This window comes from Lontra canadensis, unplaced genomic scaffold, assembly GCF_010015895.1.
Source record: "Lontra canadensis isolate GAN:19392208 unplaced genomic scaffold, GSC_riverotter_1.0 scaffold88, whole genome shotgun sequence".
NCBI lineage: Eukaryota > Metazoa > Chordata > Mammalia > Carnivora > Mustelidae > Lontra > Lontra canadensis.
In genome coordinates, this window is record NW_022631082.1 from 4,738,434 (window position 1) to 4,754,016 (window position 15,583).

The 15,583-nt window shown below is 42.5% G+C and overlaps 1 protein-coding gene across 4 annotated transcripts; it reads right to left on the reverse strand.

The window, feature by feature from the left end:
* Window positions 1-1,693: 1,693 nt before the first annotated feature.
* On the reverse strand, window positions 1,694-13,797 carry LOC116883030 (zinc finger protein 699). 4 transcript variants are annotated; one of them, XM_032883889.1, is made up of 6 exons: window positions 13,374-13,797; window positions 9,291-9,343; window positions 8,081-8,207; window positions 4,662-4,760; window positions 3,955-4,138; window positions 1,694-3,597 (listed from the first exon to the last, which is right to left on the reverse strand). In XM_032883889.1, the coding sequence occupies exons 2-6, from the start codon at window positions 9,336-9,338 to the stop codon at window positions 2,139-2,141; spliced, it is 1,917 nt and encodes a 638-aa protein (XP_032739780.1). In that variant the 5' UTR covers window positions 9,339-9,343; window positions 13,374-13,797; the 3' UTR covers window positions 1,694-2,138. The 4 variants fall into 4 exon arrangements, with proteins under 4 accessions (XP_032739780.1, XP_032739777.1, XP_032739778.1 ...); XM_032883886.1 differs by having other exon boundaries at window positions 9,291-9,379; XM_032883887.1 differs by having other exon boundaries at window positions 13,259-13,797.
* Window positions 13,798-15,583: the final 1,786 nt, after the last annotated feature.

Genomic DNA, 15,583 nt, shown 5'->3' on the forward strand with positions numbered 1-15,583 from the left:
AACGTGGGGGGTTTTGGGGGTAGGAAGAGAGGGAGACAAACCATAAGAGACTCTTAATCTCACAGGGTAGACTGAGGGTTGCCGGGGTGAGGGGGGTAGGGAGAGGGTGGTGGGATTATGGACATTGGGGAGGGTATGTGCTATGGTGAGTGCTGTGAAGTGTGTAAACCTGGTGATTCACAGACCTGTACCCCTGGGGCTAATAATACATTATATGTTTATTAAAAAATTTTTTTAAATTTAAGTATTAAAAAAAGAGCAATTAAAAGACAAACCAGACATCATGCTGAGAAAAGAAGCTGAACACATAATTTTAAGTATTGTGTTTAAGCACTCAGATAAAGACCAAGAGGATCAAGAAGAAACAAACCTAATAAACTGAATAAAAGTCTAACTGTGGTTTCCTCTGTGGGACAATTATTGAGAAGGCAGATAAATAAGCTTTCTTGAATCCTGAGAACCTCTGTTTATCGGGGTGTGTACGTAAGTACAATTTCATCAAGCTGTACACTGAAGATTAGCAGATGTGCATATTAGTGTATTTTTGCTTTACTGAAACAACAGAAAATGATAAGGGATAAAGGGGAAATATGACGGGAAGGGGAAAGTGCAGCTAGATGTACTGAAGAAGCACAAACCAATTAGTTTTCATCTTTCTCAAATAAAAGAGCAGAAAAATCTGTTGGAAGGTGTCAAATGTAAACCTTCCTCCACGAAAACAGGATGATGTCCTGGTACCTAATTTTCCTTACCGTCCACAGCCCTTCTTGCTTGAGATACCAGAGGACTAGCAGAGATGTCTGTGCCCTGCAGCAAAGTGACGTGATGGGCTTGCACGACACATATTAACAATCCTGCTCTGAACTCGGGCCCCTCTACAGAGCCAGCTGACGTTCCAGAGGGGCTGTCCTATCAGCAAAATGACAATGCCGGAACTTGCCAGAGAACCTAAGAAGCTGTGTATGACCGTAACGGGGGAACTGATGGAGAGGTCTACGGAGCTGCTGCCTCTGACATTACGAGGTTAAAGCATTTAATGTTCTGTTTCAAGCCAGTACTGACTGGTGAAAATGAGCTGGACACAGAAGCCCACCAGGCCCCTATGTGTGTCTCCATCCTGTGGCCCCACTAAATGAAGGATAATAGCTTCTTCCCGCTGCCTTCCAATTCTCATGCAAACTCTGTTTCAGACAACCCTAACCTGGGACTGGATAAGAAATGATTCTGAGAAATGGAGTCCCAACCATGTCCAAACTAACATACACAAGCCAGCTCAACCAACTTTACTTCTAGCTTTCTTGTCACAAGGTCCGTTTTTAAACTCAAAACACTGGGTCCAATTCCCAGCCACTAACGAGGACAAAGAACAAAATACAAAAACAACGTATTAGATATGACTCTCTTTCGAGATCTTTGCACTTACTAATTTCTGTTGAAATGACTTCTTAGACAGGAAAAGGTTTTAACAGTAAAAAGTGATAATCTCAAAAACTTTAGGTTCTTTTACATAAAAAAAAAATATATATTGGGTAGGCAATTTCCAGTAATCTCCCATACTAGATCAAAATGAAATTACCAATTACAAGAAAAAAAAAATCACAAAAGAAATTACAAATACCAAAGCGTTGATACCATTATGACTGCACACCTGGGGAACAATGAGCATTAATTAGATACTAATTTAAAAAAAAAACACCCCTGCCTGATGAAAAACACCTTAAACCCCCTGTGGGTCCAAAAGATTCTGTAACATAAAGAACATTTACATCTCGGCTGAAATAAAGGTACCTGTAATAAAATGTGGTTAGAGCTAAAAAGGTATTAGAGGAAAATTTATCACCTGAAATAATTTATATCAAAAAACAGAAACTGACTATCAATGAGCCAGCAGTCCACTTTACAAGTGAGGTCCTGATCTGTGCTTCTCTTGTGAATTTTCTTATACACCAGAAGTGACATTCACAAAGGCATTCCCACAGGGCATACGGACACGGGTCTCTCTCAGCTATGAGTTCTCAAGTCGTCAAACAGATAAGCAACACTTTTTTGCTTTCTTACATTCACGGTGCATCTCCACCACGTTCCAGCTGTGCTACGAGGGGAAAACGCCTTGCAGACATTCCCACATTTCTTACCATTTACACATTTTCCCTAGTATGAGTTTTCACATGTCTTCGAAAGTAGGCAGGACACACAAAGGCTTTCCCACATTCCTTACATTCATATGGTTTCTCTCCAGTGTGGCTTCTTACATGTCTTCGAAAGGATGAGGGACAACTGAAGGCCTTCCCACATTCCAGACATTCGAAGGGTTTCTCACCCGTGTGCATCCTTGCATGGACAGTAAGGTATGAAGAATGGCGAAAGGCTTTCCCACATTCCTTACATTCATACGGTTTCTCCCCAGTGTGTGTTCTCATGTGGATCCTCAGAGCTGAGGGGTAAATAAAGGCTTTGCCACATTTCTTACATTCATAAGGTTTCTCTCCAGTGTGAGTTCGTATATGAACCGTCAGGTGGGAAGAACTAATAAAGGCTTTCCCACATTCTTTACACTCGTAAGGCTTCTCTCCAGTGTGAGTTCTTAAGTGTTCAGTGAGGGACGAGGAACGGCTGAAAGCCTTCCCACATTCCTTACATTCATATTGTATCTTCCCAGTGTGATCTCTCACGTGTGCTCTGAAGGATGAGGGACAACTAAAGGCTTTTCCACATTCCTTACATTCATAGGGTTTCTCCCTACTTTGATTTTTCACGTGTGTATTAAGGGAAGTGGGAAGATAGAAGGCTTTTCCACATTCCAGACATTCATAGGGTTTCTCTCCAGTGTGTTTTCTCATATGGATACTTAAGGAGGAGGGACAGTTGTAGGCTTTCCCACATTCCTTACATTTATAGGGTTTCTCACCTGTGTGTGTCCTGACATGTACAGTGAGTTTTGAGGATTCACTGAAGGCCTTCCCACACTCTTTACACTCGTAAGGCTTCTCTCCGGTGTGAATTCGTATATGTATTATGAGGTGAGAGGAAGAACTAAAGGCCTTCCCACATTCCTTACATTCATATGGCCTGTCTCCGCTGTGAATCCTTTTATGTTTGGAGAGTGAGGAGGAACAACTAAACGCCTTCCCACATTCCCTACACTCATAAGGCTTATCTCCACTGTGAATCCTTTTGTGTTCCGTCAGGGACGAAGAACAGCTAAAGGTTTTTCCACATTCCTTACATTCGAAGTTCATCTTTCCAGTGTGAATCTTCATATGTACCCTAAAGAAGGAAGAACAACGGAAGGCTTTTGTACATTCTTTACATTCATAGGGTTTCCCTTCGGTGGGATTTTTCACATGCTTCTTAAAACAAGCAAGAAAATGGAAAGCTTTCCCACATTCTTTACATCGATAGGGTTTGCTTCCAGTGTGAGACCTGATGTGATTCTTAAGGGACAAATGATCTGTGAAGGCCTTTTTACACTCATGGCATTCATAGGACTTTACTTCAGTAGTTCTCTTGAGTACATTCAGATGTGAAATTTCGCCCAAGGCTTGTCCACATCGATTCTCTTCATTGCATTCATAGATGTTCTTTGCAACTGGACTTCTTTTAAAAATAAAAGCACATTATTAGTAATAAATAAACTTTTATCATTTTCAGTGACTAGGTACATTTTCTGCCCTGTCAAGTTACAAGTTCAAAGTTCTCACAGAAGGGTCTACAATACCCAATATTATCACTGAGGTTTTCTTGACATACAATTTTTCTGATAATTGCTTACAACTGAACTCTGTGTCAAACACTGAAGATCGCAATGTCTTTTTTGGGAAAAAAAAAATCTTGAAAAAATTCTTTATGAAATCACAATGTTGGAACAAATTCTAGATAAACATTTTTTAAGTTTTATGACATTTTAAGATTCTCTCCTGAGGCATTAGTTTTTCTTTTATGAATGGCACTCACCTCAAATGTCTCTCATGGTTTTTGTTCTGATGACAAATACCCTGGTATTCCCAGTTTTTGTGTAAAATTGATGAGTGAGAATCATTCCTTTTGAATCTCACTATTTTCTGTTCATTGGATATTTCTTGCCCATAAATATCTTGTGGAGCTACTGATTCACTGGTTTTAAACTGACTCTCAAAACCTGAAACAAAAAAGTACAGGCACCTATAAGCAAGGGACTTCTGGCAATGTGGCTGTGTCAAGACTTTGGTAATACGCAGAAGGGTCAAAACGGTAAGCAAGAAATTATTCCATGGAGACTGAGACTGATAGTAACACAAATAAGGTACTATTAGGAAAACAAGGGGGACTTGGCTGGCTCAATTGGAAGAGCATGCAACTCTTGATCTTGGGGCCATGAGCTTGAACCCCACGTGGGGTATAGAGATTGCTTCAATAAATAAAACTTAAAAAGGAAAACAAAATAAAAAGGAACCAGTTCCCTCTTAAAGTGCATATGACCAAATACTAACTTACAAGAAGAAATACGGACAATATTTCAGGAACAAGGGAAGGGTGAGAATACCGATAAAAGTCAAAATAGTAATCCAAGATGGCTGGGAGATCAGACTCCTCAAACAAAACAAAGTTTTGCTTTGCTTTTATTTGATTTTTCCAAACCTAATATTCCCCCAACCAGGACAGTTTTTCCCAAGGACCCTTGCCTTCCTGGTGCTCCCTCTGGACAGGTCCTCCTTCCACTGTCTCCAGGTCCTCCTCTTGTTTCCACTGGGAGATCAGATATGGTGTGTGTAGTGGATATCCTGTTAATGCAGAAAGGCTTATCATGAGGGAAAACAATGATGATCCATAAACATTTCCATGAGACGGGGTCAAAATTTTGCTCTCCTGATACTGTAACAATGGGAAAGAGTGAACTGAATTTCTACAAAATGTCAAAAGTTTTTTTTAAACCAGTGGCGGAGGGGGGAGTAGACAATGACAAAGACAATGACACAGCCTCTGATTTCTAGAACTGATGTGACATTCATTATCTAAACTTTAATATTAGAAGCTCATGTGATACAGCCAGGCCATTTTGTTCTCCTGTTGCACGTTAGTAATCTCACAGAATACCAACCTTAAACAAGATTACTCTGAACATGATAATTTTTTTTTTTAAGATTTTATTTATTTGACAGAGATACAGCGAGAGAGGGAACACAAGCAGTTGGAGTGGGAGAGGGAGAAGCGGGCTTCCCGCTGAGCAGGGAGCCCAGTGTGGGGCTTGATCCCAGGACCCCGGGATCATGACCTGAGCTGAAGACAGATGCTTAACTGCTAGGCCACCCAGGCGCCCCTAGACCATGATAAAATTAAACAAATTGGGCCACTACATAATTTAATCTAAGGATGACTCACCCAGTCACTGGGCACCCGACAAAATACTTAATAATAAAATGTCTACCTCTTTGGGCAGCATCCAACCTAAAGTGACCACCTGTGGACTGGGTTGAGCAGTGTCCCTTGAAAATTTATGGCCAAACAGAGCCATGAAACAGAACAGAGAGGCAGAAACAGACCTACATATGGTCAGCTGATATTTGACAAAGGAGTAAAGGCAGTATGTGGAAAAGATAGTCTTTCCAACAGAGACGGAAACAAGCCATCAACATGCAAGAAAATGAATCTAGACACAGACTTTTACATTCTTCACAAAATCAACTCAAAATGGGGACAGCTGGGTGGCTCAGGTCATGATCCCGGGGTCTTGGGATCGAGCCCCATATCGGGTTCCTCGCTCAGCAGGGAGCCTGTTCTCCCTCTACCTGCCGCACCCCCTGCTTGCACACGTGCTCTCTCTGACATATAAATAAAATCTTAAAAAAAAAAAAAACTCAAAATGGATCAAAGAGCTAAATATAAAATGCAAAACTTTGAAACTCCTCAAAGAAAACATCATATGAAAAGATATCCGAACATGTCATCAGGAAAATACAAATTAAAACAATGAGAAACTGCCACACCTTAGATCACCTATGAGAACAGCTAAAATCCAGAACACCGACAACAAATGCCAGCAAGGCTGTGAACAGCGGCTCTCACTCACTGCCGCGGGGAATGCGAGATGGTCCAGCACTTGTGCAGACAGTCCGGCAGCTTCTTACAAAACTAATCTTACCATATGATCAGCAATCACACTCCTTGGAATTTACCCAAAGGAGCTGAAAACACATCCATACAAAAACCTGCACATGCATGTTGACTGCAGCTTTATTCACAGCTGCCCAAACTTAGAAACGATTAAAATGTCCTTCAGCGGGTGAATGAATAAAACCGTGTTACACCCAGACAATAAAATATTATTCAGAACTAGAAAGAAAAGAATTATCAAGCCATGAAAAGACACGAAAGAAGCATAAATGCACATTACTAAGTGAAAGAAGCCACTGGAAAAAAATCTATATACTGTATGATTCCAACCACAAGATATTCTAAAAAAAGCCAAAACTGTGGGAAGAGTAAAAAGATTGGGGGTTGCCACAGGTTAGTGGGGAAGGAGATGAACTGACAAGGCAAAGAGGACTTTTAGGACCGTCAAAGTACTCTGTATGATACTCTAACGATGAATATGTGCCATTACGTCTTTGTCCAAAGCACAGAATGTTTCTGTGTTGAATGATGGACTCAGGGCGATGACAATGATGTGTCAGCTCAGGCTCATCAACTGTAACAAGTGTGCCACTCTGGCAGGAGATGTGGGTAGTGGAAGAGGCTGTACCTGGATGGGAGCAGGCTGTACAGGAGAAGTCCCTGTATCTACCACTCACTTCTGCTCTGAATCTACAACTGCTCTAAAAAAAGTAAGTGTATCAAAATAAAATAGCCTGTCCCTTCTTGAAACCTCAGAATGTTATTTTATTTGGAACTAATGTATCTTATCTGGAAATACGTAGCTATAAGCAAGTAAAGATGGAGTTATACTGGATTAGGTCGGTCTTAAATCCACTGAGCAGTGTCCTTTAAAGGAGGGGCATAGAGACAGAGGGAAGAGGGCCATGTGAAGATAAAGGCAGAGATTAGAATGATCCAGCTGCACGGGGCGCCTGGCTGGCTCATTCCGTAGAGCATGCAACTCCTGATCTCAGGATGGTGGGTTCCAGCCCCATGTTGGGTGTAGAGATCACCTGAAAAGAAAATCTTAAAAAAAAAAAAAGAAAGAAAGAAAGAAAAAGATATCGCTGCAAACCAAGAAATGCCAACAATTGCTGGCAACCACCAGAAGCTAGGGAGAGACCAGGAGACTTCTGCCATAGAGCCTTCAAAAGGAGCATGGCCCTACTGACCCCCACATTCTGTACTTCCAGTCTCCAGAAATGTGAAAGAATAAGTTTCTGCTGTTTTTAGCCACAGTTTGGGGTACTTTGTTATGAAAGGCCTAGGAAGCCAATACAGCCTGCTTCCAAGACCCATCTCCAAAGCACTCACCCAAAGTACAAACCCAACAATATGTACTTTTTAACACCTTCATTCTGAAACATACCACAGCTCCCCATGTCATGTGTCCTCTCTCTCTGCACTAATAACCCCTCTTGTTTACAGGTATCTTTCTGAGTAAAGAGCATTGATGTCAGTAAAATTCTCATAAGGACCCAAACCACAAACCTCCCTAGGGCCCAAAGTGACCGCTGAAGTCTGTGCCCGCACTTCTAACAGTTAATAAGCCTCAAGACTTTTAGCCACAAGAAAAATAAAAAGACAGGGACGCCTGGGTGGCTCAGTCAGTCAGGCATCCACCTTCGGCTCAGGTCATGATCCCAGGGTCCTGAGATCGAGTCCCACATCTGGCTCCCAGCTCAGCAGGGAGCCTGCTGCTCTCCCTGCTTGTGTTCACTTGCTCTTTCTCTCTCTCTGACAAATAAGTAAATAAAATCTTTAAAAAAGAAAAGAAAAAGAAAAAGGCAGTTCACTATACACGTTTATTGTCATGGTGAAGCCATTAGGCTCTAAGTTCTTTGAGGCCTGTGACAGTGTCGGTCTAATTTACCAATTCGTTCCAATTCCTCAGCCTAAATCCTGGAACAAGATCAATTAGTGAAATTATCTTCTAAACAACTAAATGAAGGAATGTTGCCATTCTTACCTAGTGAGGCCAGGTTCTGAAAGTTTTCCAGCATCACATCTCTGTAGAGGCTCCTCTGAGCCAGATCCAGCAGAGCCCACTCCTCCTGGGTGAAGTCCACAGCCACATCCTCAAAGACCACGGAGTCCTAAAACATCCCAAATATATTCCTTTCAGAAAGGTGCCTACTCTCCCCACGTGTGCAAGAAGATTGATGAGGTTGCTAACATTAGGGAACTAAGAATCAATTCATAGGAAGTTCTGAAGATTTTATGGTCTCCCAACATCTACCCTAGAGTTCAGACACCAGATCTTTCTCTTTCTATTCATTACACCCTCCCTAACTGACCCCATCCTGTCTCATGGATCTAACCACACTTCTAAAACACCAAATTTGTCTCTCACACGATTTGATGGTGACCAATTCCAGTCTTATAATGATCCAAGACAGTCCAGAGCCAATAGCAGAAATGACAGAAATGCTCTAGAGATGAAATAATTTCCACACTGACACAAACAATTTCACCTGCTTCCTTCTTTCCCACCACAGCAATCAGCACAACATAAAAGACTGTGCCAAATTCAATTGAGATTTAAATGCATAAAAATACACTGAGGGGGGCGTCTGGGTGGCTCAGTGGGTTAAAGCCTCTGCCTTCGGCTCAGGTCATGATCCCAGGGTCCTGGGATCGAGCCCCGCATCGGGCTCTCTGCTCAGCAGGAAGCCTGCTTCCTCCTCTCTCTCTGCCTGCCTCTCTGCCTACTTGTGATCTCTGTCAAGTAAATAAAAAAAATCTTTAAAAAAAAAAAAAAAAAACCCCACTGAGGAACAGGGAGCATTCCCCTTCCCCCTTTTTTTTTCTTCCCACAAACCTAAGGCCCAGGAGCCTTGCAAAAATACAACTTGCAACTCAGGCCCACAGCTGGCTTGTACTCTAGGCCAGGGGTCAGCGAACTACAGCATATGGGCTAAATCCAGCCTACTACTTGCTTGTGTAAGTAAAGTTTTATTGGAACACAATAAAACATTTGTTTATGTACTGCCTGTGGCTGCTTTCAAACTAAATTCACGGTTTAATCGCAATAGAAACTCTAGAACCTTCAATGCCTAAGATACTTACAATGTGGCCCCATAGAGAAATAGATTGCTGACCACTGCTTTAAACAATTAGGAGGTCAAGGACTTGGTGGGATGGAAAATGCTTTTGGAGAATCATTAGCTTCTACCTACCTGTGTCATATTTTTCTGTAACTCAGCAGCTCTTCTTTCTTCTTCCATGTTCCCTTCATGAAAAAAGTCAGAGAACTGAGAGGTTAGAGCTAAAGCAGGAGAAAGAAAACACGAGAATCCAGGTCTCCCCACAATTTCCACAACTCATGAGCCTGGATGCTACAGCACATCCATTATGAGGGGCCGCTTCCCTCAAAACACACACACACACGTATAAAGCATATGCCCAAGACACCCAACCAAATACACACTGATCTTTTAAGGAGGTGGAGTAATCTTACCTCCACCAGAGCTTAAAAAAAAAAAAAAAAATTGCTGGGGTCCCTGCTAATTTAAAAAGGTTAAAAATGGCTAAAAGTCCCATGTTCTAAGTTAACTGAAATCTAAAAAAGTTGAGCTGTCAGTTTTCCCATGATAATGGAAAACAAAAAAGAGCAGACAATGCCTGCCACCATAAAATACACACTGTGTCAAATCCCAAAAAGCACTTATAGCTGTGACTTCTGATGGCTCCACTCCCAGTATTTCTTACTTCTGCACCACTGGCAGGCTAACAGGAATTACTGTTCAGCCCAACCACTGACCCCTTCATGGGCTGCAGGGCCTCTGAAACTTGATTTTTGCGAAAAAGCACCAATGGACTAAACTCCACATGTAGGAGGCAGAGAAGACTGCCAAGCTGTGACTCTCCTGCTAAACTGTGCCTACACAATACAGAAGAGCAGAGCAAAACACCAGAAGTGAAGTTAGTAACATGTCATCTCTGACAGTGGCATGTGCAGCTCTAGTACACAAATTTAAAATAACAAAAACACAACAGTTTTTCCCATGCAGTGGATCCAGTAGGACATTTTTTTTAAAGATTTTATTTATTTATTTGTCAGAGAGAGAGAGAGAGAGAGAGCACAGGCAGGCAGAGGCAGAGGGAGAAGCAGGGTCCCAGCTGAGTAGGGAGCCTGTCCTGGGCTCAATCCCAGGACCCTGGTATCATGACCCAAGCCGAAGGCAGCCACTTAACTGACTGAGCCACCCAGGCGTCCCCCAGTAGTACATTTTAAAACCGATAAAAATCACAACATCCTTTACTAAATTAATAACGTGCCATTTGAGCAACTGTGATGTGAGAATGATCTTCCAAAGAGCTTTTCTTTTGGAGAAGCTCTGCAAATCAGGTATTATTACAACCAGGTTATAGCTGAGAAATCTGAGAATCAATTAACCATACACTCAATGTTACCCAGTCAGAAAGCTGCTAAGGTGTATGTAACACAGGATGTATCACACAGACGCGTGTGTGAATGCAGGCCTGTCTGGCTTCAGAGCCTAAACTCCCAATGAGTCTATTTCTGAACATATACCCTACAGTTTAGCTGTTAGTGAGGCCGTTATAACTAACATGATGAGAGTCTAGCCTAGAATTCTGCTGTGCACTACAGAAAGTAGACAGATGAAGTATTCTATTTACATGTCTTATCTTGGGGCGCCTGGGTGGCTCAGTTGGTTAAGTGTCCAACTCTTGAATTCATCTCAGGGTCGTGGGAACAAGCCCTGCATCAGGCTCTGTGCTCAGTGCAAAGCCTGTTTGTCGCTCTCCCTCTGGTCTCTCTCTCTCTCTCCGGAGAGAGAGAAATAAATAAATAAAATCTTTAAAATAAATAAATGTTTTATCTTCCAGCTCCTCTTGACTAGGCTCCCTTTTTGGTCAAGGAAGCTTCCCTTAAGGCCCTTACCTCTTGCTCCTTTATTTCATATTTACTTAGGTAATATTTACTCCAATCCCACTACATATAGTCACAGGGGATATAGCACGGAACAACACAGAAAAATCATGAAGGACACGGATGTTATAATCATGAGGGGGGGCAGTAAATGAACAAGATGTAAAAGGTGTGGTATATGACACATAATAATGCAGCATGTTACAGGGATAAAGAGGCACACACACATTTATTTTTAGCCAGTTAGGAATACTTTTGTGGCAGGGAAGCAGAAAATTAAAAGAAGTGTTTCAGATAACACTGGAAATCCACAGTTGAGTGAGGTACATATATTCACGAATTTATGTGAATATCATCAACTCCCAGAGAAAATAAAACCAGTACGAGTCGGCTAATCATTAACTTAAAGGATGGAAAAAGAATAGCATAAAGGTCTAGAGAAATGAAAGTAGGATGAAATTAATATTTTAAAAAAAATTAAAAGAATCATAAAAATGAACAATGTGCCCTTGAACACTAATGAAATCAACAAAGCTCTAGCAATCTTAACAGAGCATAGATAAAGAGTTATGAATGAATCATAATCACAGATGTTGAAGAAAGAATACAACAAAAAAGTTAACAGAATATATATGAAAATGTACAGATACTGAATGAAATTCTAGAGAGAAATACAACTTTCTGGCAATGATCTAAAATAAATACAAAACTTAATTACATCCGGGTCACCTGGGTGGCTCAGTGGGTTAAAGCCTCTGCCTTTGGCTCAGGTCATGATCCCAGAATCCTGGGATAGAGCCCTGCATCTGGCTCTCTGCTCAGCAGGGAGCCTGCTTCCCCCTCCCTCTCTGCCTGCCTCTCTGCCTGCTTGTGATCTCTATCAAATAGATAAATAAAATCTTAAAAAAAAAAACCTTAATTACATCCAGTCCTAAAAGGAAACAACAACAACAACAACAACAAAAACAGTACTTTAAAAAATGCTCACAAAGGAAATATAAATTACAAATTGTTTCACAGGCAAGTTCACCAAATAAGTAAAGGATTCATAATTCCATTGTAGGGGTGGAAAATACTGTTTTCCTGAGTGTTTCCAAGCCAAAAAAAGTACAACTCAAAACAAAACAGGAGGGAGCCTGGGTGGTTTGGCTCAGAAGATGATCTCAGGTCCTGGGACTGAGTCCCCCATTGGGCTCCTTGCCCAGTGGGGAGTCTGCTTCTCCCTCTCCCTCTCCCCAATCTGACTCCTCCATCCCCCACTCATGCTCTCTCTCTCACTCACTCTCTCTGTCAAATAAATAAATAAATAATATCTTAAGAACAGGAAAGATCTCATTCACACATATGAATGCAAAATAATATAAAAGTATTAGTACAGTCAAGAACTGGATAGAGTATAATCATAAACTGAATTCATTTCCTCCTAGTAATGAAAGTGGTTAAAAATGAATCCTCAATTAATATAATCATCACATTAATAGAAAAAGATCATGTGACTCTTCCCCTTAGATACAGAATAGTGACCGATCTATATCCATACCCATTGCTGATCATTTAACCCACTAGAACTAGAGAAGAGTAGCTTTAATTAGGAAAAAATAATTATCTACAACACCTACAGCAAACATCTTTTTTTTTTTTTTTAAAGGAGGCTCGTGCCCAGTGTGGAGCCTAGCAGAGCTTGAATTCACCACCCTGAGATCAAGACCTGAGCTGAGACCAAGAGACTATTGCTGGGGTCACCTAGGTAGCTCAGTTGGTTGTGGGACTTGATTTTGGTTCAAGTCTTGAACTCAGGGCTGTGAGATCTGGCCCCAGGGGCCGGGTGGGGCTCCCCCTACCCTCAGTGGGGAGTCTGCTTAAGATTCTCCCTCTCCCTTCCCTCACTCTCTCTTTAAAAAAAAAAAAAAAAAAAGTCGGACACCTAACTGAGCCTTCCAGGTGCCCCATAAACATCCTATTTAAATGCTGAAATGATAGAATAATTCCCTCTGGGATCAGGAACAAGGCAAGGATGCAAGTTATATGCTATTCTAGTACTGACTGTCCACTGATGGACACTAGCAAACACACTAAAGAAATAGGAAAGCAAGGTACAGGAATAAAAGAGAAAACGCTGCAAATGACACATGATCTCATTCTCGGTGTGAAATCCAAAATAACCTACGGATAAATGATTAAAAATTATAGCTGCATTCGACGTTGAAGGGGGTTACAGAGATACTAAGTAATCAGTTCACGTTTATGTACCTGAATAAAATGTATCAAACTGATGCCCACAGGCAAGGTAAAATTCACGGATGAAAGATCTGCACCAGGAGGGGAGATGGGAACGGAGTGGAGGCAAACGTCACCCCGCGCTCACCGAACACGCCGAAATCCACTGGCCAGCGTACAGACGAGGTGGAGGCGCTCGTCCCAGTGACCGAATGACAGGGATGCTTTTACTTTCCGAAAAGACAGCAGAGGATGCTTTGGAAGGCCGACTACAGAGGAAGGTGGTTCGCTAACTTCAGCCTGCAGCCGACTTACCCCCGCTGCTAGACGCAGCCCACAGCTCCTGATTCAGTGAGTTTGGAACCAGCCGCGGCAGAGGGGGGGGCCCCCGGTGCTGGGTTCCGGCTGAGGCAGGGGGCACGGCCAGAGCGGCCGTCCGCCCAGTGCCGACCTCTCCCCCTCCCGGAGGCCGGACCTGGGGCTGGCCAGACCGAGTCCGGAAGGACGCGGTGAACCAGGGCAAAAAACTAGCCCAGATGCGAGTGTGGCCCCGTGAAGCTATGGCCGCCAGCTCGCGCACGCGCATGAGCGCACTTCTGCTTCCGGTTTCTGAGCCGCGCACAACGTGAGGGGCGGGGCCTAGTGAGCTGAGCTATAAGGATTGCTAGTCAGGGGGCGGGGCAGGGGCGGGGTAGGGGGGCGGGGCAGGGGCGGGGGGGGGGGCAATGACGGGAGGAGGTTGCTGGCAGCCGCGAGTGCGAGAAAAATGCTAGTTTCTTCTTGCAGAGAGACGCGTTTGGGGCCTGAGGCTGGATCAGCGCAGGACTTGGGGTTGGACGGGGCTCCCAGGGGCCTCCGGTCAGTGGCGGGATTTCGTTGTTTAGGCTTGTGGGGCGGAGCTGGGGCGAGACAGCGCCTAGGGGCGTGGCTTAGTTGAGTTTTCCGAAGGGCAGACTTTAGGGTGGGATCAGTGCGAGGGGCGGGACTTGGTTGAAAATTCTTGGGGTGCTAAGGTCTAGGGGGTGGTCGAGGTGATTAGGGCTAGCGGCGGATATAGGGTTAGGGCCTCCCATCCCGGCTCCGGAGTCAGAAAACCGGACACTCATCAATTGCATTTATACGCTTCTCCACGATGTCGTACACAGGACACAATACTAAGAACTTTGAGCCTATACCAGTTCCTAGGATCTCCCATTCATTTTGTCCTCTCATTAGGTCTTTAGTTTTCCTTTTCATTGTTTTATCGATTACTGCTCTTGCAGAGAAAGGCGATTGATGTAGGTCCCTTTACGTGGAAATCTTGCTCTCCTGTAATACTTGTCAGTCCGTTATGTTGACTTTCCATATAAATAACATTTTCTTATGTTATATATGAGTTCTTATTAACTCATTATAAATAAATGAGTTCTTATTAACTCATTTAATTTTCTTCTTCTTGTTTGTGCAGGGCCTCTCAAATTGTCATAAAGTCGGAAAGAAATCAAGCATTTTTGTCTTTGTTAGTAATGATTATCAAGAATCCTAGGTAAGCTAGGTTGTGTTCTTTTTTTTTTTTTAAGGTTGTGTTCTTTATCAAGTTAATGAAGTCCCTTTTTAAAATCTGGTTTTATGAAGATGTTTTATCAGTTTTTGATCAGTGTCATCAAATGTGTATGCATCTACTGAATTGGTAATGTAATTTTGCTCCTTTAACTCTCTTTATGATATCGTATCTGTATAAAATATTTAATTCTGCATAACTCAACGAATCTATACCTTTTAAAAATTGGTTTCTCGGTTTCCTAGCTTGCTTCTATGGAAGTCTTCACAAACTCTGGAGTATAAAAGTATTTTCCTAATTTTCTTCCACATTTTATTATTTTTAAAACTTTTCAATCTTTACTCTTCCAGGAATGCATTTTGGCATGTAGTGTGAGGTGGACATTTGTTATGCTAACAAGCTGGACTCTGTATATTGGCCCCTAGGTTTATTTCTTCACTATAGGCTAAAACCCATTAACTCAAAAGCCCAGAGCCAAACTCAAACTCAAACTTGTGCATATCCAAAATGGCCCAAACAAGCACATTTTTAGCTATTCAGAGCCTCCCTGCTTTACATACTCTGTGAAACCATCACCCAGCATCTACTGAACATTGGTAAAATAGAGACTTGTGATTAGAAGACACTGAGCTGCTGTGGCCTGTCAGAGCTCTCTGACCACTCCATTCTGCTGAGCACGCTCCCTCCCAGATGCCGTTCTGCCTCAGGGGTTTCCTTGCTCTCCTCCCTTCTGAATGGTGGCTCCTGAACCATAAGCCTTTGGATAGTCCCATGGCTGGGACTTTCCCTCTCATGCAACTCTGTCCAAGTGCCACCCT

Bases quoted from the DNA above. Each gene is read 5' to 3' on its own strand.
- LOC116883030 (XM_032883889.1), bottom strand. From the start codon at position 9,338: ATGGAAGAAGAAAGAAGAGCTGCTGAGTTACAGAAAAATATGACACAG. The intron at 8,208-9,290 runs GTAGGTAGAAGC...GGGATGTTTTAG, and splicing joins TACAGAAAAATATGACACAG to GACTCCGTGGTCTTTGAGGA. The intron at 4,139-4,661 runs GCAAGGGTCCTT...TTTTTGTTTCAG, and splicing joins CCAGAGGGAGCACCAGGAAG to GTTTTGAGAGTCAGTTTAAA.